Genomic DNA, 25,880 nt, shown 5'->3' on the forward strand with positions numbered 1-25,880 from the left:
TATTTCAGGACAAAAAAACAGCCACAAAATCCAAGGTTCTCTCTATTTGCATCTGTGATAACATGGTATGAGACAGATCATACAAAAGTAAAGCAAATGTGCAAGTAGTTCAGTGAGGAGACCAAGCACCCATCCATCACATAAACATCTGGAGTAGACAGACACTACTTTATCTAAGAGGCACATGTCAGTTGAAATTTGGCAATGGCAATCCAAAAACTATGACGGTATAAATATAAAGATTTTATTTCCTCATGAGTCAAAAAAAATTCTTAGGGTAAATCTCCATTGGGCTCGGTATCAGCATGTGCTGCTCATTATCTGGCTACTACCATCCCCACAGGGAAACATGGTGGTGTCAATATGTCTGTGAGAGTTTTTAGTCATCCAGGCCATGGTGCATCCAAAAACAAAGCTGACTCAAGGACTTCTTGAAGACATTCAGTCTTGAACAACTGATGGGGTTTAAATAAGAACATCTGTAGATATTGTTCATCAGAAACTGACATGACTGATGTCTGTTAATGACCAGATGCTTATTTCTAGTTGGAAGAAACTGTTATTAGACTGGAGTCTCTGGCCAGTAATAGGTTGTCGGAGTACCATTTATTGGGGATAAGATAAACGGGATCAAGATATACTTGGATGGGAGTCAAAGCATTTTCAAGAAACTGTACAAGTCCAGTTGTTTTTGTTGCAGCCACTGTAGAGTTGTCCGATCTGGGGGAACGACTGTTGCAGCACCTCTTATTAACTGGTGACTCTTTCTTCTTTAGGGGTTTCCAGGTATTTTTGGGGTTCCAGGAACTGATGGGGTACCAGGGCTGAAGGTGAGCAATCTCACAGTTCTCACACATTCTGTTAATTCCTGCTCCCAAAAAAAACTACCTGCTTAATGCATAACATGTTTGGATCTTTAAAGATATACCTTAATATAATATTCACGTGACATTCTGTGAATTCACTCCTTTTCTGCATATTGGCCTTGTAGCCACTCTTTCCTCGGCAAAATATTAATTTGAAAGCAGACAGAAATCTTAACCTCTCCGTTAATTTGAATACATTCTGATTATTAGTTTTTGAGTACTTTATTATTTATTTATCTTTTATCTTTGACTTAGGGAGACAAAGGTCCTCCTGGTTTGACTGGGACGTCAGGAAAACAAGGTCCAAAGGTATAGACCACCACACAGCTGCAATAGGAAACATCTATTACCAGTGCTAGCTTTTTAATTTACTTCATAATATCCTCTGTCTCCTTGCAGGGAATAGCAGGAAGCTTGGGCACAAAAGGTGACATGGGAAAGAGTGGACCAGTGGTAAGTGGGTAAAGTGTACAAGTTGTAAGGCAGAATTTTTGCTGTCTTTTCAACACTAGGTGCATTTATTTATTTATTTTTACATTTACCCAACCAGTTTTATTTCTGGAATTATTTCCAATAATCTGACCCTGCAATTTCAACTTGAATAATATTTGGTCTGTGAAGATAAATTCTACACTGAGCCAAACCAAGAAAATATATAATAGAATAGAATAGAATAGAATAGAATAGAATAGAATAGAATGCCCTTTTTTCATTTTACAGTGTACAAACAAGGAAGGTAAAACAAAAAAAAGAAGTGTGTTATTGCACAATACAATACAATTTCATGTCATCTATATTGTTACATTTTTTTTTTTTTTTTGTGTGTGTGTGTGCTGAAGGGGAATGCAGGGCTTACAGGAAAACCAGGAAATGCTGGTCCAAAGGGGTTTTCTGGTCCTGAGGGGTTGAGAGGGGAGACTGGAACAAAGGGGGAACCAGGAGAGGTGGTGAGGATAACTTGTCTGACTGCTTGATCTGTGAAGGTCTTCCTTCTGTGCTCTGTGCATGCAGGTTTTTTGAATGATTGCTGGATGGATAAAAATGGTACATGCTCATCATGAACTTTACAAATGTAGGTCTGTGTTTTTGTTTGTAGGGTCCTGATGGTTTGCCAGGAAATAAAGGTCCTCCAGGATTAGCAGGATCTCAGGTAAGCGCAGGCTACCCTGGCAACCATTGGCATTTCATTTGGCTGTGTTTGAACTGGAGAAAATAGAAAAAATAGCTATTGGCTTCCGTACAAAGCAACAAAGTATGTAACATTAAAATTTAAACACATTCTCAGCAAATGCCTTTATTGCTTTTAACTGTTTGTTCTGTCTATGTGTAGACATAACACCTGTCAACAGTTACAGAAGTCTGCGTTTTGACCATATGACATTCAGTAAGCTGGTCAGAAGACCTTCAGGTCTTGGCTGGGTTGAAGAGTTCGTGGGCTGAAACAGCAGCTTGATTCTATTCTAACAGTGTTCTTTTAACAAGGCTGATGACAAAGCTCTCAAACATCCATCCGGGGCAACCCGATCTTAAGTGACCAGCGTAAAATACAAATGTGAACACATCCAGGACACATTTGAGGGTTAATATGGCACTTCAATGCCTGGAGGTTCCCAATAGTGGCCCTTATTATGAACAAACAGGACTCTGAACAGATATAAAAACTGTGGTAGCTCAGTTCATAGAGGAAATAAGGAAAATTCTGTATTTACTCAGGATCAGATTATAACAGGCTACAGGAAGAAAAACACCTCTCTTTAAAACCTGCTTTAGTTAGTCCTTTACCTTTGCATATTACTCTGAAAATTACCTCTGTGTCTTCATGGTGGTTTCCTACAGACTATACACTGTATTTTGCACTTTGTTGGATTTGGCCAAAGTGAGTCCTTCCTCAGTGAATATACAACACTTAACTGAGTGGAATAAAAGCAACCCCTGATAAATGTGGTCACTACTATCAAGACACTAATATTACCAGACAAAGTATTTAATCTCATTGTTTAGCAGCCCTAAAATGTTCTGTTTTGTTCCTGTTCTCCAGGGCGATGAGGGTGAGATGGGACTTCCAGGTCTTGTTGGCCCTCCAGGATCTCAGGTCAAATCAGCCTTGTGGATTACAGAGATTTACATCATATGCCTTTAAAGCAATACATCATATTCTTCTTTCTTCTTTCTATAAGATTCATGATATTCATCCATTTTTTTTTTTTTTTTGCAGGGATCAAAGGGTAGTCGTGGGCTGGAGGGAAGGAAAGGACAAAAAGGTGAAAAGGTTAGCTCCATCCTCTGCATTGTATGTACTGCCGACAGCGATATCAACAAGCTGAGCATCTAAAATAAACAACGCCCTCTTTTCACCAAATCTTTTCACAGTAGAGAAACCAGGGCACAGTTTACAATATTAAAGAACTTTGCAAAGTATAATTTCTAAGTGTATATAAAAAAATGAAATCAAGTGTAAATCAAGTGTAAGTCAAAACGGCTAAATCTCCTTAATTAGACAAACCTGCTCAACTGATAAACCTGACTTCTCTGAATTACAGGGCAAACATGGCAAACGTGGACGTCCAGGAAAGATTGGACACACTGGAAAGAGGGTAAGAAGCCTGTCATCTGATGTGAGTGTAAACTCCTATTCATATTTGAAACTATTTTCTTCTTCTTTTATAAAGGGGATAAGAGGGAAAGCTGGAAGCAGAGGCATAAGAGGAATGCAAGGAGAAAAGGTGAGTGATCCTGATTTTTTATTTTTTTTTTACTGTTGTTATCAGCTTCATAAAGACTTTAGGGATGTCAGTGGATTACACTGAATTAAGTCTTAGTTCTTCTCTGGCCATGCAGGGGAAGGTGGGAGATGTTGGTCCATTTGGTCCTCTGGGGAGACACGGTACATATGTGAGTTGATTTAACCGGTTTAGATTTTCTATAGCTATTGTGTCTCATCCCATTTTTGTCGTCACCTCACTATTTTATTCATTCCCATTAGGGTGATGCAGGCCTACGTGGGCAAAAAGGTGAAGTGGGAGGACCTGGCCTTAAGGTAGGCTTTGGCACTGTATTCATGTTTTTTGAGATTATCTGGGGCAGTACTTGAGAGCAGCAAAGCACATTTCATATAAGTAATGTAGTACCAGGAAAAAGTATGTGATCATCAAAGTCCTCAAATGACTGAGCTGCCATCAACACATGGTCTTAATACAACCCTATGCCATCCACCAGCTGCAGAATGGTGAAACAGGAAAACTCCAACTGCCTTTGGTTTAGTTTTGGACTCAAACTTAAAACACTGCATCATCAGCTTACGACTGCATATCCATATCAAGACTGAAAGCAAATCAATAAGAAACAAACTGGCTGATGTCACTTTTCCACCTGTGTGTGTGTGGGTTGTCTACCCATGTTTTTTAAGAGACTGCATTCTGTATTTCCAATTAAACAGGGGGAGCCTGGAGTCACAGGACCACCTGGTCCTGCTGGTAAACAAGGGTTAAAGGTGAGCTTAAATATCACTATAGTACTTTGCATGCGCTTTCCTAAATTTGAGACATACTACTTCATGCATGTATACATATCATATTGCTGTTTCAGGGTATGCAAGGATCTATTGGCAAGCCTGGAAGAGCTGGTGAAAAAGGAGAGCAGGTGAAGAAACACTTTGTGTCATATCATCAAGCATAGTTCACCTCAGTTCTCCTCACAGAGGAATGCTGTAATGTAATCCAGAGTCAGGCATTATATAATTTAGAAGGAGCTTAATCCTGAATGAATGGTTTTCTGTGCTGCTTTTATTCTAGCTCTTCAGTTACTGTGTACTAAATGATGTTTTTAGGATGAAGATGACTATTTATAACATAGTTTTGTAATATAACAATGACAAGCACATAGCTAATGTTAGAGAACATAATCATAATCACCATATTGATCTATACAGCACTTTTCAAACCAACATTTCCAAAATGATTAACACCTGTTCTAGAAACAGGGATATGAAATAATATAAAAACAAAACAATAAAACACAAAATAGGGTGTCACAGTGTCTTAGTGGTTAGTACTGATGCCTCCTAGCTAGAAGGTCTGGGTTTGAATCCAGCTCCGGCCTTTCTGGGTGGAGTTTGTGTGTTCTCCCTGTGTCTGCGTGGGTTTATTTTATATCAATCAGATGTTTTTACTCCTTTTCTTTCTGTTTTCTTTTTTCAAATAAGGACAAAACATACACGCATTTTTTTTGGTTTTGCCATATAAATTAAAATCTCTTTTCATTTTCTAGTCTAAACCAAATTTGAAATATTTCAAAATAAAACGGGAAACGAGGAAAACCACATGATAGCAGAGACAAACTCATCGTTATGTGCACAGACTGAGGTGGGCTCTCAGCGTTCCAAAATGATGCCATTATGAACGAGTCCACACAGTTGGTTTTCACATTTTGCCATTTTCTGGTTTAAAAACAAATTCTTCACTACTCTTCACTAATAATCTTACAGTAATCTTGACTCTTTCCACAGGGGGATATTGGTCCACCAGGTAGTCGAGGAGCTCCCGGCCTGCCTGGGTTGCCTGTAAGTCACCTTCAGTCATGATGTAATAACTAATCTGATGATGGAGATAATTAACTCCTAACATTTTGACTCCTAACATATACTTATCTTATTCTTTAGGGTTTGTTTGGACATAAGGTGGGCAAATTTTTCAGTTTTCTGAAAAAAATCTAATAAAAAATATTTTGATATTTTTTTTATAACTTGTAGCTTTTTATGATCACAGGGACTCCAGGGCTTTACAGGACCACCTGGCCATATGGGAAAGAAAGGCTTACCTGTGAGTATATGTCTGCATGTGTAAAGACTGTACAATGCAGTGCAATGGACAAGGACATTATGCAGTTTACTCGCAAAATATATTTAGTTGGACACCATATATCAGGAACATGTTATTCATTTTGTCATATTCTTGTTTTTCAGGGTCCTCCTGGCCCACCTGGACCTTCAGGAGCCTCATTAAACCTCACAATGACTCAACTGAAGGTAAGTATGTCTTTTGGCTTCTAGGCATCATGTGTTATGTATGTGCACAAGCATGACTTCCTCACCTCTGGTGCTATTTCCTGTGAATGCTACACACATTTATAGAAGTTAAGACTAGTTATCCAAAATATGTGCAATTAATCCCATCAACATTTGTGGCAGTGTATGGAGTAATGAATAAAATGATTAGCAGGCTCAAGCTATTAAATATTGCACATTATGTAACAGTTTTTGGGTATCATTCAGTATCATTGAAAAATCTTTTGGTTTCTGTTCCTGTTTCCTTATTTCTCTGTGTTTCCTTGCCACATCTGCGACAAAACTACTTTTTATTTTTTCTATATTATATAATTTCATCCATCCGTATTGATGGTACCTCTTCATTTTCCCAGGAGCTCATGTACATGTCAGACAAACCCAATTACGTCCTGGTCCAGACTCTTTTGGGCTCCCTTCAGAATGATTTACGTTGGTTCATAAATCCACCAGACGGCAGCAAAGTCCACCCAGCGACAACATGTCTGGAGCTGTGGCTTGCTCATCCCAACTCCACTAATGGTGAGATGGACAAAGCAACCATTCATTTATGTATTTGAAGGAAAACCGGATTATACTGTGACTTGTAGGATAGAATAACCTTCATGTTTATCACGTAGGCACGCTGCAGCCATCCTAGTTTTCACAAGATACATTGGTATGGTCAAAAAACAACATATCTGACACAGTAAGACATAGTGATCTGTTGTTATAAATGGAAAAGTGTATATATAAAATTTAATCAATAAGGAAATATAAAAACCTTCCTTGGCGTAGCTGAAAAGCCTTTTGACCTTTAGCAAACAGTGACATCTTCTCAGTGTGGTAGCAATAAACTGTTGTAGTTCTATGTTGTAAATTTTGAAACTGATTTTAAAATACTTTCACTGTCAGGGATGTATTACATTGATCCTAACCAGGGCAGCCCAGCTGATGCCTTTCAAGTATATTGTGACTTTACAACAGACCCGAAGACCTGTCTGTCTCCACTCCAGCCTCAGGTATCAGCACCACACTTCTAACAAACACTTGTTGAAGTGTGATTCATAGTATTTAAAGGCGATACTAATTTTAAATACAACACAGTCGGCAGCTGTGGATGAGTAAGTAGAGCGAGTTGCTCACTAACCACAGGATCAGAGGTTTGATCCCTGGTACATGGACCATGTGTCATTGAGCAAGACACTAAAGACTGTTACATACTCAGCAAGAACAGAGCAATTTGCTCATTTTCTAAAAGGTGGCAAGAACAAAGTTCAGGTCATTCATACTTCATTTGCAACTGAAGTTCAGAACTCCTGGGAAGTGCTCATGGGGCTGGTGTTTGGGCTATTTATTAGCCATTTGTGTATATAGTTCAGATGATGTGACAACAAGATGCAAGAAAAAATGAAGACATTTGCTTCTCACATTCTTGACAGTAGACACCTCGAAGGTCAAGCAACACAGAAAGGACTTGGCTAAGACCTGAAACTGTCATTACCGTCATCACCAAAGATTCTAATGCAATGGAATTACTCTTCACTACTCCAGTAAATAGGATAAGCTTTGAATAAACAAAGATTTTTCTCCTCTGCTCAGCTATGAACCAGAAAGATAATGTTAAAGCTAATGAATGGGATGTCAGACTGTCATTAAATTTGATCTTTGCATAATTTGATCTACATTAATGACCACTTACAGGTTCCAGTAAAATCGTGGTTGAAGGATTCTGGCGCCAATTTGTCGTTTCAGTGGTTGAGCACAGAGAAAGATGGCTTCCAGGTGAATATCTCATCAAAATAGTTGATGAATTTCTCTGATTTATTTCTCTGAATTATATCTCAACCCCTCATCCTCCCTTCAGTTTGAGTATCCAGGTGGAACAGATGTGGTGCAGATGAGGTTTCTGCGGCTCAACAGCAGAATCTCCACTCAGACCATCACTTACTCCTGCCAGCCAGGATATAGACAGAGCCACCACAAGAGGGAAGTCAAGTTCCTGGCTGACACTCGGAGACAGAGTTATCTGGGGGAGCTGCGGGACTGTGTGGTGAGTGAAATGTGTCTGTCAATGTTCTCAGTCATCCAGGTCATAGTAAATCCAAATAACAAAGCTTACACAAGGGCAACTGGACAAAGATCTGGGAAATATCTGGGAAGACCCCACCATTGAACAATAGTCTTTGTTAGCGTGCCATGTTGTCAAGTCACAACTTTCTGGAGTGAAACATCTTGTCTCACTCACAGGACACGGTTCCTCCAAAGGGTATTATGACAAAAAATAACCATCACACACCAAGAATGGATGAGGGGAAAGTGTGAGAGCTTTCTAAACTTATGAGTCAAATACTCAATCCTCAGAATATGAGCACGTAACTCAACAAGAGTTAAACTGCCTGAGTGTCTCATTGTAGATTTTGTGTGTTTAGTGTTTATCTCAGCATATACACAAAGAAAAAAATATACTTCCTTGTGTATTTTACAATAAACAGTTTTCTCCTCTGCAGCCCTCAGAGGACCTGGACCTGGATCGTGAGTCTATTTTTCATTTTGAAAGTGAGGATCTCCAGCTGCTGCCTCTGAGGGACCTGGCCGTGTTTGGAAATGAAGAAGTAACCCAAGAGTTCGGCTTCACAATAGGGCCAGCATGCTTCAGCTAGTGAAAGCCCCCATTCCTTAGCATGACTACATTCTCCACTTTTAAAACCTGGAGAGACAAACCATGTTCTAGCACTTTTTTTAATGGTTTTTAGAGCATGGCATTATTTTTAAATTGGCTTTGATTTCTTATTCATAGTTGTCCAACTGCTTCACATTGACCAGCCAATTTATTTTGGATGTCCTACTCAACCTGCTGACCAAGTGTATCCTGGGTCAACAACTAAACTAAGTTAGGACAAAAGACACAAAGTGAGTGAGATATTCTCTAGGAGGAAGCGTTACCCTCTATTTCTGAAGGTTTTCTTTGTACAGAGTGACTGACAACTCGTCTACTTTTGACACCAGGGATATTTTGAATCTGATGTTCTTGACAAAATATATTTTGTACATTTTGCTTGTGTGAATACGTTTTTAAAATCTGCTTATTTATGTTAACTGTCAATATTAATTTATCCTTTTAATATTGATTCAGGTACATTTTGTGTTTGTCACTGTGTTAAAGTAAGAACTGACGTGGTACCAGGAGCTTGGTGATGTAGGGACAACTCGTTTTCATGGACGTATTTTAAGAACTAGATATTGGACTTGTTGATGACACCCATTTGAGTCCCTTGCACATGAGTGTGACCCCACTTGATGTAGACTTTTAAGTCATGTAAATAAAGTTCACTTTTCTAGAGCTCTGGGAAAGTTTTATAACAGTTTCACTGACATCTCCTTTGTAATTGTGCTTGATGGGACATAAAGTTGCTTTGACCAATGGCAGCAATGTGACAACAAAGCTGATAGCAGGTAGCAAAGCAATTGTTGTACTCAGCTCTCTTAATATATCAGTTGGTAATGCAAGAAAACGAATGACTCGTTGTTTTTTGATGGTTCACTTTTCCCTTTTCAAACATCAGCTGTATTCACATCTGAATACAGTACAAAAGAATAAAAAATAACATTTGAACACAATTTCAGGAAAATTAAAATTAATTCATGTTTCCATCACCTAACCTATGGTTATTTAAAAATGAAATGGTTTTATGTGCAAATGTGTGTAAAAATCAGTGGATAGAAACACCCTATGTCAAGGTGGTCAAACCATGCAAGTTTAAGAGTTTGCCAGAGTTTGACTTTATGTATAAGTGCCACATGTATTGACTCAGCTAGCAAGTCTTCTGTCTGAGGTCTTTGCATCAAAAAGACTTTAGTTAGATCTTAAATTTCGCTGTTTGTACAGCTTTGATCATATATATCATCTGGGCACCATGGTCTAGAATATGTTTACCAGAAAATAGCTCTGATGGTTCGTAGGACTGTCCAATTGCATTGGTTGAAATACATGGAGAGTTAAACTCAATTCTTTTAAGAATACTGTATTTACTAGCTAAAGTAATTCTCGCTATTTTGTTTCTATCTATATTAATCCATGTTTGAAGAACACAACCCTCAGATCCTTTGTCTGTTTCAGTCTCTTCAAAATGTTGATAAATCCTTGCACATTGTCATGTTTTTAGATTCTTTCTACAATGATTTACCTCACAGAAAGGAATCTTGTGGGAAGATGAAAACCAATAGGAGCTAATCCCACAGTACTTTCTGACCTTAATCTGTCTGTGTTCTTTTTAAGGCCTTTTAATTTTTCAGAACTATTGTGACATCCAATGGACTTTTCATAGGACTCCTTTGTTGATTTCAATTTTGTGATTATGTCATTATCTGACAGTTTTATTTGTCTGAACACCACATTCACCAATTGCTTACATGAGCATAGACGTTTGGTTCCTTTCCTTTTCTTGATCCTGCAGTCCAGCCAACAATACTTGATGTTGTGTATGGACACATTATTTAATAAATATGCAATGTATGTGTTAAAGCTAATCATTCCAAATGCATTATATGGCTGATTTAGATATTTTTTTAAACTTGTTTATTGGTCATTATGTGTAGCCTACGTATATAAGTATGACAGTTATCTCCAAGCATCTCCATCCTCTGTACAAGCTGATGAGTTTCTGTATTGTTTCAAAATGTTAATTTTAATATTATCAGTGTTGTGTAGAATTTAACTGATGCTACAGCTAAATTAAGGCTTTGGTAATTCACTGAAAATACCACCAAGACCATATCATTGCCAAAGGGAATGGCTGAAGTAAAAAATGCCAGTTAGTATTGGAATATTCATTCCCTTTTCACTCTGTTATACCTGTTATATCTGCGTTTTTGGCAGCTAAAAGTGCCAACAATGGGGTCTTCTTTTTAGTGCTGGATTCTGGACTCTGCAGGATTAGAAGTTCTACACCCACGCTAAAACTGTATGTTACTATATGGTACAATTGATACTGTATGGCACTCCATCATACATAAAATATATTTGTATGGATTTTTTGTGTATTTTTTATGTTTGTTTGTTTTGTTTTGTCTGCATTTTTCTAAATAGTTAAACACCACAGGGTGTCAACATTATATGAGACTGATGCAGTTATATTCTTGCAGCTGAATATTTTATTACTTCAGTGCGTATGACCATCAGCAGCCCTCCCTGGGAACTACTTTGTTGATTTTTATTGAGTGGAGTGACCTTGTGTGGCAGGGAGGCCAGTGTTACACCTCTTTGTGAGGTTTTTTTTTTTGTGTGTGTTGACCCCCTAACATGTTGCAATAAGACGTTTATTCTACAGAATGCAAATTGAATTAAGTATTTGAAAAAAGTGCAACGTGCAGAAACAAAGATTTGGTCATATATAACGTCTTCTCTGCTAGCTTTGACAGAAAATTGACAAATATTTTGATAACTGTTAAAAGCACTTGTGATGGCACTTCTCACTATTTAGCCCCATCATTGCAGTTAAAACCACATATTTGTGACAGTACATATATTTGCTTCGGAATATTTTTTCCTCTGTAGTAGTACTTAACCATGTGAAGCCTGACATATGAAATAATAGTCAGAAAAATCTATTAAAATAGAAGGGCTATAGGAACTTTGAATAATAGAATAATTTAGATCACAAACTGGTCATTGTGGAAGACATCTTGCAAGTATGGTACGATACAGTAATAATTCAAGTAAATTACCATACATCAGGTAAAATCGGTATTGAACACATCACAATTCTTCATAGTTTAACATATTTCTAAAGGTGCTATTGACATGAAGTTTTCACCAGGTGTTGGTAACAACCAAGTAATCCATACATAGAAAGAAACCAAAACAAGTAAGTTCAGAAATTAAGTTATGTGTAATAATGTAACATAACAGAGGAAAAAAGTATTGAACACACGCAGAAAGGGAGGTGGAAAAAGGCATGGAAAGACAAGACGCCAGCTGAAATCTATCAGTGATCAGAAAGCCATCCTGCACTTGCCCTAAAGTTTGCTGCACAACATTTGGACAAGTGTGTAAAATACTGGGAAAACATAGTCTAGTCAGATGAACAAAGTTGCAAAATTTAACTCTTTGGATGCCATAACACACACCATGTTTGGAGGACAAAATGCACTGCACATCACCCCAAAAACACCATACCGACAGAGAAGTTTGGAGGTGGGAACATCATGGTGTGGAGCTGTTTTTCTGCATATGGTACTGGCAAACTTCATATAATTGAAGGGAGGATGAATGGAAAAATGTACCGAGACATTCTTGAGAAAAATCTGCTGCCATCTACCAGAATGATGAAGATGAAATGAGGGTGGACATTTCAGCAAGACAATGATCCCAAACACAGAGCCAAGGAAACTCTCACCTGGCTTCAGAGGAAAAAACTAAAGCTGACTTGAATCCAATTGAAAATCTATGGTTTTTAGAAGAAGCCAATGGAACCATCAAGAGTTAAAGACTGTTTGTGTGGATGAATGGGACAAAATCACACCTGAGCAATGTATGCGACTAATTTCTCCATACAGGAGGCGTCTTGAATTACTTGGGCTCATTACTTAGGCTTTTGTACAAAGTATTAAATACATATCAGTAAGCGTGTTCAAATGTTCAATACATTTCATGTCAATAGCACCTTTAGAAATATGTTTACTACGAAAAACTGTGATGTGTTCAATACTTATTTTACCCGCTGCATACATCTGCTGTATTATATATGCTACACAACTTATCAACACAATTTTCATAACATAATATATATATTTTTTATTTATGGGTTGATAAAGGTAAATGTCCACAAACTGGAAAGTCAATCCATGAAAGCAGTCATTTTGGAAATGGCTACCAAAAGCCTGCTGGTGACTGCAGCGCATGGATGGATCCACCAGGGGGACGATAAAAAGTACCAAATTGTATGCAAGAGGTTTTTTAAGGAATGTCAGGCAAGACCTCAGAAACTCATGCAGGAAGTATGATACATTTGGCATTATAGAAGTCAGTAAAGGACGTGGATATTTTACGACTGACCGAGGTTCATAGTATCTGTATGCGGAATTGACTGTAAGTAAAGTAAACCAAAACCATGAAAATCAACGCACAAATATAACCAAATATTCAAGCAGGACAAAAAATAATAATAATATAATTACGACAATTAGCAGCGATTAAAATATTCATGTCGTTATTTATTATATTAACACAATGAATGCGATTTGTAAGAATGTTACCAATTGTCTCAACAGTAGATTCAGTATTTACGATATTTTCAGCAGGTCAGTGAAAGCAGCATTGGCGCATCTCGTTTGTTGTTATCAGAGATGAGCACATCCATAGCTACAAGTGACCGATGTTTAGCTGTTTTTTGATCGTCTGTGTTTTTAATGTCCATTTAAAAGTATTCTATAAGACTAAGTATTATTGGATGTGCTACCTTTGACAATAGTATCGGGGAAGGGTTTTAAACATGAGGAGACCCCCGAAGCTACTTCATTACCGTTGAGCTAACTGCTGGCTGCCGTGTCTTCGGTGTTGGTGTCAAATTTAACTGGTTGCACACCCAGTATTTTTAAAGGTAAGTTGCGCATGTTATTGCTTATATATTTTGCTATCTTGGCAAAACGGAATTTACGGCGAAACACCAATATATAAATACTGTGCCTGCTTTACTTAAAAAAAAAGTCATTTAAATATTTAGCAGGACTTTCAGGCCTCGAGCCAAGCCTCGGTCTGTAGTGTGACTGTGTATCTCCCAAAACGGTTACGTCAAGCCGTGACTCTTACTTGATGTAGCCGCTATAGCAAACTTTAACTTATGTGAAATATTAAACGCCATTATATAGCTATTGTGAATTATTTGGCTTGAAATACCCCAGGTAGAGGTTACATCAGTTGAAAAATCAATATAAGAAGTTAAGAAAGTAGCCTGTTGAATAATAAATTCTTGCAGATGTGATGCTAGCCCTAGCCCTTTACATTTACTCTTACAGTCATATTGCTTAAGGTGACCAGATTTCTGAAATGAAATTCGGGGACATTTCCAGCTCCAAAATGAAAGAGAAACATTAAATGTTAACAAGATGAAACGGAAAACAAGGACAATTGCGGTTTCATCTATTTCAACATATTTAAACTGCTATGCGACCGGCTATCGTAATAGTTGTAGTCTGCGCGCAAAATGCTCACCAGCGCTTCCTATCCGGCTACCGTAATGATAGTTGTTGTAGTCGGCGAGCAACATTTTTTGTCTCATTCATAAAACCCTAAAATCGGGGACAGCTTTAGACGGGGGACAGGTCATCCAAAAAGGAGACTGCCCCAAAAATCTGGGACGTCTGCTCGTCCTAATGTTGCTCCGCAATCGCTAAATAAACGCACATTATGTCGGCACTTCAAATGTGATTTTTGTCTGCAAACGGTGCCTCCTTCTTTCCATTTAGTGTTAGTATTCGCGTATTAACTACACACAACCACTCAGGCTCACATGCTAACGTCGCCTAGCTTGTAGGTCAGCTCTCCTGTCAGCACTACTAAACGCGTCTCTTCCTCCAGGGCTTCATTACAGACATGCACCCGTCATCCCGACAGGACTATGTTTCTATCAGCTTCACTGGACACGGAAGTGGAAGTTACAACAACAGTAAGCAGTGGAGAAGACGGTCCTGCTGGAGGGTAAGGGTGTTTTGATTTAACACATTACTGAACAGAAGCTATTTTGCAGTAGGAATGTCTGAGATCAGATATTTCCCCAGCATCCTAGGTGTGTTCACACTTGTATTTCTAGTTGGCCACTTGTAATCAGATTCCCCAGGATGGATGTTAATGCAAGGTCTGAACACGACCTTAGTCAGTACCTCAGTTTGACTCTTGAGCATGTGGTTACATTTTATATGAATTTGCTTACTCTCCTGTTATGACACTTAATATTTTAGGAATAAGTATACACCCTGCTGGGAAAATTTGCTGGATTTGGACAGTAATTGGTGATGCTTGAATAAATAATAAACAGAATAACTCACAACTTTTAAAAGTCAGAGAAGCTGCTGCCTTTACTGGAAGTCTTCTGCATGATGTGCTGTTCATCAGACAGAGGCAGAACCAACTATGTTTATTCTCTTTAAAGCATTTTAGCATGATTAGACCACAAAATCAATTCAGATGGGACCCGTCAATCAAGTTGAAGAAGGACACCGTGTGTTTTAAAGTATCTAAAAAAGTCTGTTCTTCCTTCCAGAAATGGAAGCAACTATCCAGGCTGCAGCGGAGCCTCATTCTCTTCATTCTTGTCCTCGTGTTCATTTGTGGAATAGCTTCTTTTCCTACGGTTACTGAACACCTCAGAGGTAAGGCTAGTTATATATCAAGAATTCCAAATGATATTTCATGAGTCTGGCAGGGTGGCAACATCTCCTGTGACTTGGAGTTGTTGAAGGTCAAGGTGTGAACACCATAGAGAAAGAATAATTATGACATCATTTCAAACTGTGTACACTACACTGTAGTGTCTAGTCTATCCTCTGTCCAACATAAGAGGAGGTCAGTGTATTCTGTCTTCTGTTGAAGGACGCGTAGTCAGTGAGTGGAACTCACAACGATGGTTTAAGGTCTTAGCTTGTGTCCATTTTGACCCCATACCCACTCAGAAAAAAATGCAGTATATTTTTTTTTCCTACTGGGAAAGTCAAGTGGCAAGTTTAACTGTAATAGAACAAACGGTTTGATGCTGAACTCACAACATTCATTAGTAAGCTGTATAACATTACTGGTGGTGTTGCTACATTTGACAAGTCTACATCTGTTGTTATCCAGTTCAAATTGGTTGCAATAGCTGTAATTAATATACTCATATATTCAAACAAATGAGCATATCCCAAACAATCCAGACCCTCAGAACTTGGCTGGATGATTCATAATTCACATTCAAAGCAGCTTTTGACTGAACAGATAGTTTTGCTGCCATTTCCTTGCTGCTGTGATTTTTCATATAAATGATGTTACCTTGACTGGAGAACTAGACAACTAGGCACATTGCAAGTATGATGGGGCAAGTAATAACAAGTTGGCTTACACCATACAGGAAATTTTGTCAGTGTAATACTTTAGTAGTAAGTCTCTTTTTGTGTGTTGAGGCCTTACAGATGGAGTGAAAGAGACAGACAGTAACAGCTTGCCGCAGCCCTTCATTCCTCCGGTGTTGCCTGAGGCTCTTCAGCAGGGCCAGCCACCGCTGCCAGAACAACCCTCCCAGGTTTCTTATCTCCTGTTTCTCTTAATGATAGCTGACAGAATTGAGTCTTTTTTTCTGTGTTTGCGTGCATAGATCAGTTGCAACTTGCCTAATGGGTTAGTTTATTTTCTAAAAGTCTAAAACTTGATTTGTCAAGTAGTGAGGAGGCTGTATGATTGGTACTACATTTAATGTTGGAGTTGGGCTAAAATCAGGTCCTGTATTTAGCATACAGTAACAGCGATCTAGTCTACAAACTTGCAACACATACTTAGATTTTGAAAACTGAAAGATGTCAGTACTGGACGAGTGAAATTAAGTGATTACTTCACATGTATGTTCTGGTATTTCTCATATAGATAGCTGATTGTTCATGCGCTCTAATCATAACATAACCTCTATTTCTCTGTCCAATTGATTACCTGCTAATTGAGACTTAAGTTTTTTAAAGTTACGTTTAAATTCTGCCACTATATCCCCCTAAATCATACACATTATCATTTAAACGAAGCTGTAGTATCAGCAGATTAGAATACTACATATAAGATTTAGCTGTAATATGGATACACTAGGTCTTCTTTAGATAGATATTGTTATGTACCTATTATAAGGATGTGAAATCCTATATGGTTTCTTTCTTGTGTCACCCCATTCCACAGAGAAAATTATCTAACAAGAGAGGCCCACCTCTCCTTCAGAATCATCTTCAGAGGAAAAGAAATGCTTCAGATGTAGTCATTGAAGACAAGGCAGCTGGCAGCAAGAAGGAAGGAAAGGAGGTGGAAAAAGGAGTGATCAGGTGAGACTTGGGGCGTGACCACAACAAAAGTTAGTTCAATTTTTACAGCCATGTGAAAAAGTACATTCTATTGAAATAATTGAATTTTGTTGGCAGTTAAGCCCATTCAGTGTCTTCAGTTAAATGTACTTTAAATGTACTTAAACTAGGAAGAATTTATTAAAATTAATTAGATTTTTAATCGTTTATTTAGACATTTTTATTCAGACAGTTATCTACTACTGCCTGGCACTGGTTCACTGAAATGTTGAAAGATTTAATTGCTTGTTGGGTTCATCAAAAGCTCTGCTGGGGACTCCAGCACTCCTGGTGAAGAATCCACTTCTGGTTTAGCTTTCAGACAGATGGCCTCACATTATCCTTATGTATTCTTTGACATCGGGCTCAGTGTTGCTGTTGATTTCCTGTGAATTGTGATTCACATGGTCCCGATATGATTTGATTCTATATCGGTACATTTAGAGATATTTCAGTTTTCAAACAATTTTCCATTTTATATTTTACCTCTAGTCTCACGTCTAACAATGGATTTGCATTGTATGCTCTCTCAAGTCATGGAACACTGCAGCATCATTTCTGAGAAGATGCAGGAAGATGCAGGAAATGGTGTATATTTAAGAATATCGAATCTTATCAAATCACATTTTTTAAAGCTCAGACCTGCTTTGATATGATGCAAAGTTCACATTTAAACTCTGATTATAAGTGGTTGCGCTCCTGGGCTGATAAGCTGTGGTGGATAGGCATCAACAAACATCTACACTGCTCAGTTATTTTCAAGAGTTATTTCTTTATTTTACTTCCGAGCTGACTGCAACAGTGGGTGATAACTTTATGTTCTTGGGTTGTTTCTTGTGCTTCCTGGAACTCTGATTCTCACCAGTACTGCTGAGGTAGCAATTGAGAATCAAAGAGAAGTTGAAGCTAACAAAGCCAGGGATAAGGAGAACAAGGATGATCACCCTGCCAACCAGCAAGTCAAACCCTCCAATGAGTCGGGTATGTGCTGTATTATTTACTACAGTGACTGTGATGTGAACATAAAAAATAATTAAAACTTTACTTCTTTTTACACACATACACACACACACACACACATACACACATATATGTTTAATAAATGGCCACTTTGTGTGTTCCAGACACCAGCTGGTTGGAGGAAGTGCGGGTTTCTTTCAGACATGCATGGAAGGGCTACAAAGACTTTGCTTGGGGCTACGATGAGCTCAGGCCCATCTCTAAGTCATACAGCGAGTGGTTCGGCCTGGGTTTGACACTCATTGACGCCCTGGACACCATGTGGATCCTTGGACTTAAAGAAGGTACACAGACCATTATGTCTTTTAACTTTTGCCTCTTTACTCAGTGAATATTTATTTCAAACCCATATCTATACTAAAAATGTAAGTAGATGACATACACATACAGTGGTTGAAAAAAGTTTTCGTACACTCACAATTATACACAATCTCAAATGAAATATTTGTAGAAAAATCTTTTTTGTGTTTTAAAAGGTATGACTGCATTAGACAGACGAACAAATACAAATTATATTTATTTTGTTTATTGTTGACAAGGAAAACTAACAAAACTAAATTCTTGACAGTTTCAATATGTCAGTTCTCAATATTGTCAGTATCAAAGTCAACAAATAACACAGAATGTGTTCAAAACTCAATAAAAACTGGCTACTCTTAGACCTGGATGTGTGGCAAGGGGTATTATCTTGTTGAAACATCCAGTTTGGTGCAGATGGGAGCATGTGTGTTTAGAGAATGACACAATATTTGAGTTCAGTGTGCTGTCACAGGCAGTGAGATGACCAACACCAGCAGCACTCATGCATCCCCAAACCATGATACTGCCTCCACCATGTTTGACAGTAGGTACTTGACATGCTGGAGATAAAGCTTCTCCTGGCCTTCTGCCTACCCTCACATTAGCAGGAGGAAGATAAAGCTGGAAACTGGACTCATCTGACCACAGAATCTTCTTCCAGTTCCTGACTGTCCAGTCCTTGTGCGCTTGGACCCAATAATGCCGGGCTAACCTCTGTTTCTCATTGATCAGGGGCTTCTTGACAGCCTTGTAGGACCTTAAGCCATGATCTAAAAGTCGACCATGTACAGTTTGGTTTGACCACTGCTGTTAGAGCTCCTGTGATGTCATTCAGCAGTTTTCCCTGTACATGTGGATCAGGATGTGGTCATTTCTTGCTGGACGCCCAGATCTTGGTTTGTCTTCCAAGTTGTTGGTTGGTCTGTATTTTTGAAGAGTGGATCCAAATGCTGAAGGACTGCATCTGCACTTCCTGCTGATCTGGCGGCAGCTGTACACTTCCTATTTGAGACTTTGTATCTTCAGGCGTGTTTCCTGTGTTCATGTTTCTGCCATTTTTGTCTCTGAAGGACTTTCAGATGTACTGGCCTTAAATAGACATGAAGCATGGCAATAGAAAAATGTCTTTTAATAGAAATCAGGGCCTTCATTAGTGGATCACTGGTACCAAAATCACCTAATACTCAAAATTTCTTATGTATTTTCAGCACCGACCACTATGCAGTTGAATTTGCTTTCAACAAAATGATTTGTTGTCCAATTGCATATGAAGGTTGTTTCTCTGTACCGGTTGAACCCCACAACAAAGTCCAAATGATGTGAGTGGGGAAAAAGATGGAAAATATTGTGTGTCTAATTTCTAATTGTTGTAACGAACTGCAGAATTTGAAGAAGCAAAGGCGTGGGTGGCTACAGAACTCACGTTCAACAAAAATGTAGATGTCAACCTGTTTGAAAGCACCATCCGCATCCTGGGAGGCCTTCTGAGCACCTACCATTTGACCGGAGACGCCATCTTCCTTGACAAAGCTGTGAGTTGCCGCAGTTATCCACCTGAAACATCTGAACTTCACTGATCGAGCCTCCTTGAGTGGTATGGAGGACCTCGTGATTCTAGAAAATACAGTTGGGTCCAAACAAACCCAAACTAGAAACAGAAAAAAACAGATCCCATCTGGAAATATGGAAATAATCAGTTGTAATTTCTGTGGATTAACTCATTGTACTGTCAGCTATAGGAATGATACATATGCAAAGCCAATCACAGTTTAACCCTACACACATTCACATGTCCAAGTGTTTAACTGCACTGGTAGAAGAACAAACAATACAGACCTTTGCCAAAAGCAGCAGCGCCTCTCAAAGTGCCCGAGTGTTCAATTGCATACCTTCCATCAAACTTTAAAAATGAAATCCTAATTAAATCCCTAATCCCTAGTTGACACTTTTACTTGTGGTTTTCAGTTCCTTTAATCTGCAAACACCTGCATTGTTTCTCCACAGATAGACATAGGCTCCAGGCTGATGCCAGCATTCAACACACCATCTAAGATCCCCTACTCTGACGTGAACATTGGGAAAGGTACAGCCCACCCCCCTCGCTGGACCTCAGACAGCACTGTAGCCGAAGTCACAAGCATCCAGCTGGAGTTCAGGGAGCTGAGCCGCCTCACCCAGGAGCCACAGTACCAGGTGACTACTGTCCTAACCTAAAACTGGAACAGTTCTAATCTGCACTGAGAGATACCACTTCCCTTCTGCAGGTCCCTTTTTAAGATTTGGTTTTGTTTTGTGGAGACTGTAATTGTTTTTAGGGATTCTATTGCCACTCAAAAGAATTTGCCCCTCCTCTGGAGATTCCTAAGTCATCTCTTCTCTACCTCATATTCTTCTAGTTGTGACTGGATCAGTCCTATAAAAAGCTCGTACCTTGGCTAAAACAGAAGAGGAAGAAGACATTTTAACGCTACAGGATGTGGTTTTGGTTAATTGAAAAAGTAAAATAAACAACCACTCAAGATCATAGTTTGGCCTGATACTGATCCAGTCATTTTAAAAATGCCTAGATAAACACACATACTGATCAGGACATCCCTTGTTTGAGTTTAATATAAAAACAAGGTAAAACAACTAACTAATCTGACTGATCTGTCCTTCAGGCTGCAGTGTCAGAGGTTATGAAACGGGTCCACGACCTGGATGGCAAGCTTGATGGCCTTGTGCCCATGTTCATCAACACAAACAACGGACAGTTCACCCATCAAGGCATCTACACCCTGGGAGCCAGAGCAGATAGCTATTACGAATACTTGCTGAAGCAGTGGATCCAGGGAGGCAAGAAGGAGAACCAGTGAGTCAGATCTAAGATGCACAGTAATGTTGAAAGAAAAGGGAAAGTATCCAAGATGGGAAGGTGAATTTTTATAAGCACTTTATATTTCATGTCAAAGCATCAGGTATTACAGATCCTCGTGATTGTAGGCTTTGAAGTGACTGCGTATGTGTCGTCACACAGCTTTGTCGAGGAGCACGTGATCCAACGTGCATCATCCAAAGTGACCCACTCTACCAGCTGTGGTCTTGATTTATTTCCCCATTTGTTTTTAACCTTTATGAAATGGTATATATGTGTGTGTGATTTAGACTCTTGGAGGACTATCTTCAGGCCATAGAAGGTGTAAAGAAGAACCTGTTGCAGAAGTCTTCACCTAATGGCCTCACCTTTGTTGGAGAGGTCTCACACGGACAGTTCAGTCCCAAAATGGTCAGTAATACTTAAAACCTCTGTCAAAGTTGTTGATCCTTATTTTTTAATGACAGCTGGGAGCTGTGAATTCTGTTACCTGTCTAGAGGGATGGGGTTATGGTCCTAAACACTGTAGTCTTGAGAGAAAAAAAATAAAAATGTCTGCATAAGCCTGGCCAAATAAAAGCAAATCATTATTTCAGTAGATGAGTCTATTGATTCCCTTTCAGGACCATCTGGTGTGTTTCCTGCCTGGCACTCTGGCCCTCGGCGCTTACAACGGTTTGCCTGCTGATCACATGGACCTGGCCAAGCAGCTGATGGAGACCTGCTACCAGATGTATGCCCAGATGGAGACAGGCCTCAGTCCAGAGATCGTACAATTCAACATGCATGTAGGAAGCATCCGGGACATTGATGTAAAGGTAGGAAGAAACAGTCCTGCAACAGTCTTCTAAAAGTTAGGGAGGAGGGGGTAGGTTAAGCAGATCTTAACTGAGACATGACTCAATTTACTGAGTGTAACTCCTTTTTAATCTTTGTTCCAGCTCGCTGACAGACACAACCTCCTCCGACCAGAGACAGTAGAGAGTCTCTTCTATCTGTATAGGTTTACAAAGGATCACAAGTACCGCGAGTGGGGTTGGAAGATTCTCCAGAGCTTCAACAAATATACCAAGGTCAGTAAAACACAGACTGGTCTACGCCGATACGTCTGGAGCACAATCATAAATTTAGGATCATTGCTTGAGTGGGCTTCTGTAAAATCTTCAGTAGCAGGCCTGTTACAACCAGACTCCTGTCCTATCACAATGTGACTCTAGTAACACTAAATAACTAAGTAGCACATTGGGATCTCATAATAAATACTCAAATTAGATAGTCCTACAACTGTTAGCAGCACATACATTTTTAATCAGTGTTAATTGTTCATCATTTAAAATGATTTTGCTGTTAATATCTAGTACAGGTGGGAAGGCAGCTCACTTCTCTGCCGCTGCCGTTTTGTTGTAAATACACACCCACTGTGCTCAGGTGCATTTATCTGACTAGTGTTTCTACATGTCAGTCATGATGTAGAGGCTTTAACTATTTTAACATTCTGTGTTTTATTGTAACCTTGATAGTAATTATCTTTGTCACACAATCCATTTTCTCCTCTAACCTGTGGTGAATGCCTGCGTGTTTCCCCTCAGGTTTCCTCCGGTGGCTACACCTCTATAAACAACGTCCGTGACCCTGAGTACCCGAGCCCCCGAGACAAAATGGAGAGCTTCTTCCTGGGAGAGACCCTGAAGTATTTGTATCTGCTCTTCTCAGACGACCCCGACCTCATCAGCCTGGACCGATATGTCTTCAACACTGAGGCTCACCCCCTGCCCATCTGGCCTTCCACCGCGTGACGCACGCACGCATGAACAACGCACCGCAAGAAACTTCTCAGGGTCGGTCTGACACCAACATGATTCCTCTGTCTTCAGTGTCGGAACGCGGCTCTGAACTCAGAGCGCAGATGGAAAAAGCCTCCGATGTGCACTATTTACCGAGTTCACTTCCGTTTATGGCCAAGCCTTTTTTATTTATTTGACTGTTCATTTTAGTTGCATGAACGTCTGGTGACAGTGTTTGATGCTGGAGAAACTAGGGAACGTTTCTGTTCTCTAAAAACCCAGATATGAGGACGAGTGTTTGTCAGGACACTCGTCAGAGGTGTTAAAAGTCATATGACTAGTAAGTAAGACTTTTGATGTCAGAAAAGATTTCCTAAACCTTTACCTTCCAGTCTTATTTTATACCTGTACGTTATGCTATATTCTTTAGCGTGGACATGTTTGTAAAAGAGCATTTAACTCCTTGTGAACAAAGCCAGTAATGGAGTATCTGCCCTGGAGCTCTGACCCCAGGGCTGACAGGCTGGTTGCCTTCGTAGCGAAACATTCCCCGACAGACAGCAGCTGTCTGGACTGGAACCAATCCCACCTGCGGCCTGACCACTCCTGCTGTGAAGAAGCCGATTCCTCCTTACACTATGTGTTACACAGTCATCAAGGGCTCTGGATGAAGCTATGCTCAGATGGCTGAGCCTCCTGGCAGTGCACAATCGAGTCCATATGTTCGCTGTCCCGTGCTGCATTCATGTCACACAGGAAACGTGACCTTCTTATCACGTTGATAAGGATCCCACTCTGTCACTAGAGGACGTGTTCTCACTGCAGTGTGGTTCATGTCAGACCGGCCAGTCAAGTGCTGCTGCAGAAGCTCCATGTACTTTCAGGTAGTTCAAGTTTGGAGTTTATTTGATTTTCAGTTTAAAATGCTGTTGTTATTCATGTAAACCTGGAAGTTTTTGGAGGTGATAGCAGAAACGAATCAAGGTGTTCTCTTTAAACCTTCCAACCTTTCCCGTGTGTGTCTTCCCTCGTGACATAAATGCAGCACTTCTTCTACTTCGGATCATGTGACCTTGGTTCTCATTACAGTTGTTGCCAAGCAGCATATTCTCTCCAACTGTGAAGCGTTTCCTTCCTGGGGGCGGTCGTGGGTTTCTAGTATCTGTAATTGTTTTGTGTTTTGTTTGGACTGAACAGCTGCTATTTTCAATGAGTGTCATTGTTCTGGATGAGATGTAAAGAATACTGTTATTTTAAATATAAATGTAGCGTAATATATTGCTTTGTAGTGTATTTTTAAAGTTGGAATTACAAGGTTCAGTTAATTCAGTTTTAGCAGCTGCGGCTTGAGAAGAAACAACAGTCATTCTGTAAATAACCACGTTTCTGCCATCGTAGCTGTTGATTTTAAGGAACGTTTAACTTTGTTTCTAGCCCAAACTCCTCTTGTATGTTCGGTGGATGTTTTCCTCAGGTGAGAACTTTAATGTTGCTTCAGACAACATTGAAAAGACAGCAGTCTGTTAATGTCCATGCAAGCTACACGTGCATACTGTTTGTTGCCAATTTGCTACAGAACGTGGTCAGTGTGATCACCGCAGATTATTTTTACAGTGAAAAAACGATTGATATTTTTCCAGCAGCCCCTCAAAGCAGTCAGAAGGGTTTACACAAAGCTTATCTGTACCATTGTATTTTAATCCTGCCTTCAAGTGCTCTGTGGTCCTTCCCTGGATGTATTTCTGCATAATTCCTGAGCCAAAGACGTACTGGAGAGCGGACCCTGCTGTTGAATTCTCCTTCTTTCCAGGGCTTGAGGAGTTTGCCAGCGTGGAACCATAAACAGCCATTTTATACCACATTAGGTTTTTAGTCAGATGATTGTTGCTATGAAGTGGACTAAGTGCTTGTCATATACTGTCGTGCGTGTTCAAGTGGTATGAAAGTACATTTGCGCCTGTGTGTTTTCTCATTATGTTTTATTTCCTGTGAACAGACACAAAGTTTTATCATTTTATGTCCCTTAAATGTCCTTTAGCAAAGGCAGGAGCCATCACTCTCCCCTGTGGGCCTGGAAGACTGTGGGCTGTGCAAACATTCCTTTTTCACTTGGAGAACAGCTGTGGTTTTCCTGAATTGGTCCTTAAATACTCAAACTGTTGATGCAAAGAGCAAAGTATCACGCTTTACAGCTCTCCATCAGGTCCACAGAGGACGTGTTTAATGAATGTTATTTTATTTTTATTTTTATTTAACTTTCCCAAGAACAAAAAGACTGTTTGATGTCACCTTGTGTATTGTAAATGCTGGAGTGGCTTTAATTTTGTAAAACTTGTTGAATTAAAGAGAATTTATTGAACAGAAACATCACATTGTCTTTTTTTTTTTTTTTTTAAAGAACCAGTTTTCCTGACCTGGTTTTGAATCAGCTGACAGCATGAGCAGCCATGAGTGCTGCACAGTGGGGAGCTCAAATAAAGAAGGTGACAGGGCGTGTCAAAAAGGATCCTGAGAGGCTGGAGAAACCGGAGGGATGAGGAACAGATGCACTTGGTCTGATTTACCACCAGCGTTATCAGGAGTTTTAATCAGTCACTAGCTTCACCCTACATGTAGGCTTCCCCATACTACCTCTGTTTTTTTTGGTTCACCCTCTGCACAATAAGGAAAACAGTGGTTCAGTAATTATATCTGATGTGTCACAATCAATGAACATGTCTACACCTGATCTGCACCATCTGATCACAGTCGTAACACTGAGCTGGTTCAAGTTAATTCCTGGATCAGATGAGGTTTTGTCTCCCCCAAAAAAACATTTCCAATCTATAATTATTGCAAAAGTCGCTTGTGTGCGGACGAGGATCAGAGTGTGGGAACACATTACACTAGTTTCAAAATCTTTGCATTGGCTCCGTGTGCGTGTCTATTAGTTTGTAAATGACTAATCG

The 25,880-nt window shown here is 39.5% G+C and overlaps 2 protein-coding genes across 4 annotated transcripts in view; both read left to right on the forward strand.

Annotated features, from left to right (window-relative positions):
• The window catches only part of si:dkey-61l1.4 (collagen alpha-1(I) chain), a 56,223-nt gene extending 46,952 nt beyond the window's left edge, over positions 1 to 9,271 (forward strand). For 2 of the 3 annotated variants that reach the window (XM_047590943.1, XM_047590944.1), the window contains 22 exons: positions 777 to 830; positions 1,122 to 1,175; positions 1,266 to 1,319; positions 1,706 to 1,813; positions 1,963 to 2,016; positions 2,905 to 2,958; positions 3,082 to 3,135; positions 3,407 to 3,460; positions 3,536 to 3,589; positions 3,705 to 3,758; positions 3,850 to 3,903; positions 4,303 to 4,356; positions 4,452 to 4,505; positions 5,371 to 5,424; positions 5,524 to 5,541; positions 5,630 to 5,683; positions 5,827 to 5,889; positions 6,282 to 6,447; positions 6,820 to 6,926; positions 7,609 to 7,689; positions 7,772 to 7,957; positions 8,415 to 9,271. In XM_047590943.1, coding sequence (XP_047446899.1) covers positions 777 to 830; positions 1,122 to 1,175; positions 1,266 to 1,319; positions 1,706 to 1,813; positions 1,963 to 2,016; positions 2,905 to 2,958; positions 3,082 to 3,135; positions 3,407 to 3,460; positions 3,536 to 3,589; positions 3,705 to 3,758; positions 3,850 to 3,903; positions 4,303 to 4,356; positions 4,452 to 4,505; positions 5,371 to 5,424; positions 5,524 to 5,541; positions 5,630 to 5,683; positions 5,827 to 5,889; positions 6,282 to 6,447; positions 6,820 to 6,926; positions 7,609 to 7,689; positions 7,772 to 7,957; positions 8,415 to 8,567 — 1,638 coding nt within the window. In that variant the 3' untranslated portion in view covers positions 8,568 to 9,271. Of the gene's footprint in view, positions 1 to 776; positions 831 to 1,121; positions 1,176 to 1,265; positions 1,320 to 1,705; positions 1,814 to 1,962; positions 2,017 to 2,904; positions 2,959 to 3,081; positions 3,136 to 3,406; positions 3,461 to 3,535; positions 3,590 to 3,704; positions 3,759 to 3,849; positions 3,904 to 4,302; positions 4,357 to 4,451; positions 4,506 to 5,370; positions 5,425 to 5,523; positions 5,542 to 5,629; positions 5,684 to 5,826; positions 5,890 to 6,281; positions 6,448 to 6,819; positions 6,927 to 7,608; positions 7,690 to 7,771; positions 7,958 to 8,414 lie in introns of those variants that run through there. The other variant, XR_007113216.1, reaches the window with a different exon arrangement.
• Positions 9,272 to 13,222: 3,951 nt separating this feature from the next.
• On the forward strand, positions 13,223 to 25,297 carry man1b1b (mannosidase, alpha, class 1B, member 1b). The gene is made up of 14 exons (XM_047591707.1): positions 13,223 to 13,505; positions 14,483 to 14,602; positions 15,165 to 15,273; positions 16,060 to 16,178; positions 16,817 to 16,956; positions 17,840 to 17,955; positions 18,099 to 18,278; positions 19,678 to 19,826; positions 20,299 to 20,487; positions 20,955 to 21,145; positions 21,439 to 21,559; positions 21,772 to 21,966; positions 22,090 to 22,221; positions 22,738 to 25,297. The coding sequence occupies exons 2-14, from the start codon at positions 14,498 to 14,500 to the stop codon at positions 22,942 to 22,944; spliced, it is 1,953 nt and encodes a 650-aa protein (XP_047447663.1). The 5' UTR covers positions 13,223 to 13,505; positions 14,483 to 14,497; the 3' UTR covers positions 22,945 to 25,297.
• Positions 25,298 to 25,880: the final 583 nt, after the last annotated feature.

This window comes from Mugil cephalus, chromosome 8 (assembly GCF_022458985.1).
Source record: "Mugil cephalus isolate CIBA_MC_2020 chromosome 8, CIBA_Mcephalus_1.1, whole genome shotgun sequence".
In the NCBI taxonomy this organism is placed as follows: Eukaryota; Metazoa; Chordata; class Actinopteri; order Mugiliformes; family Mugilidae; genus Mugil; species Mugil cephalus.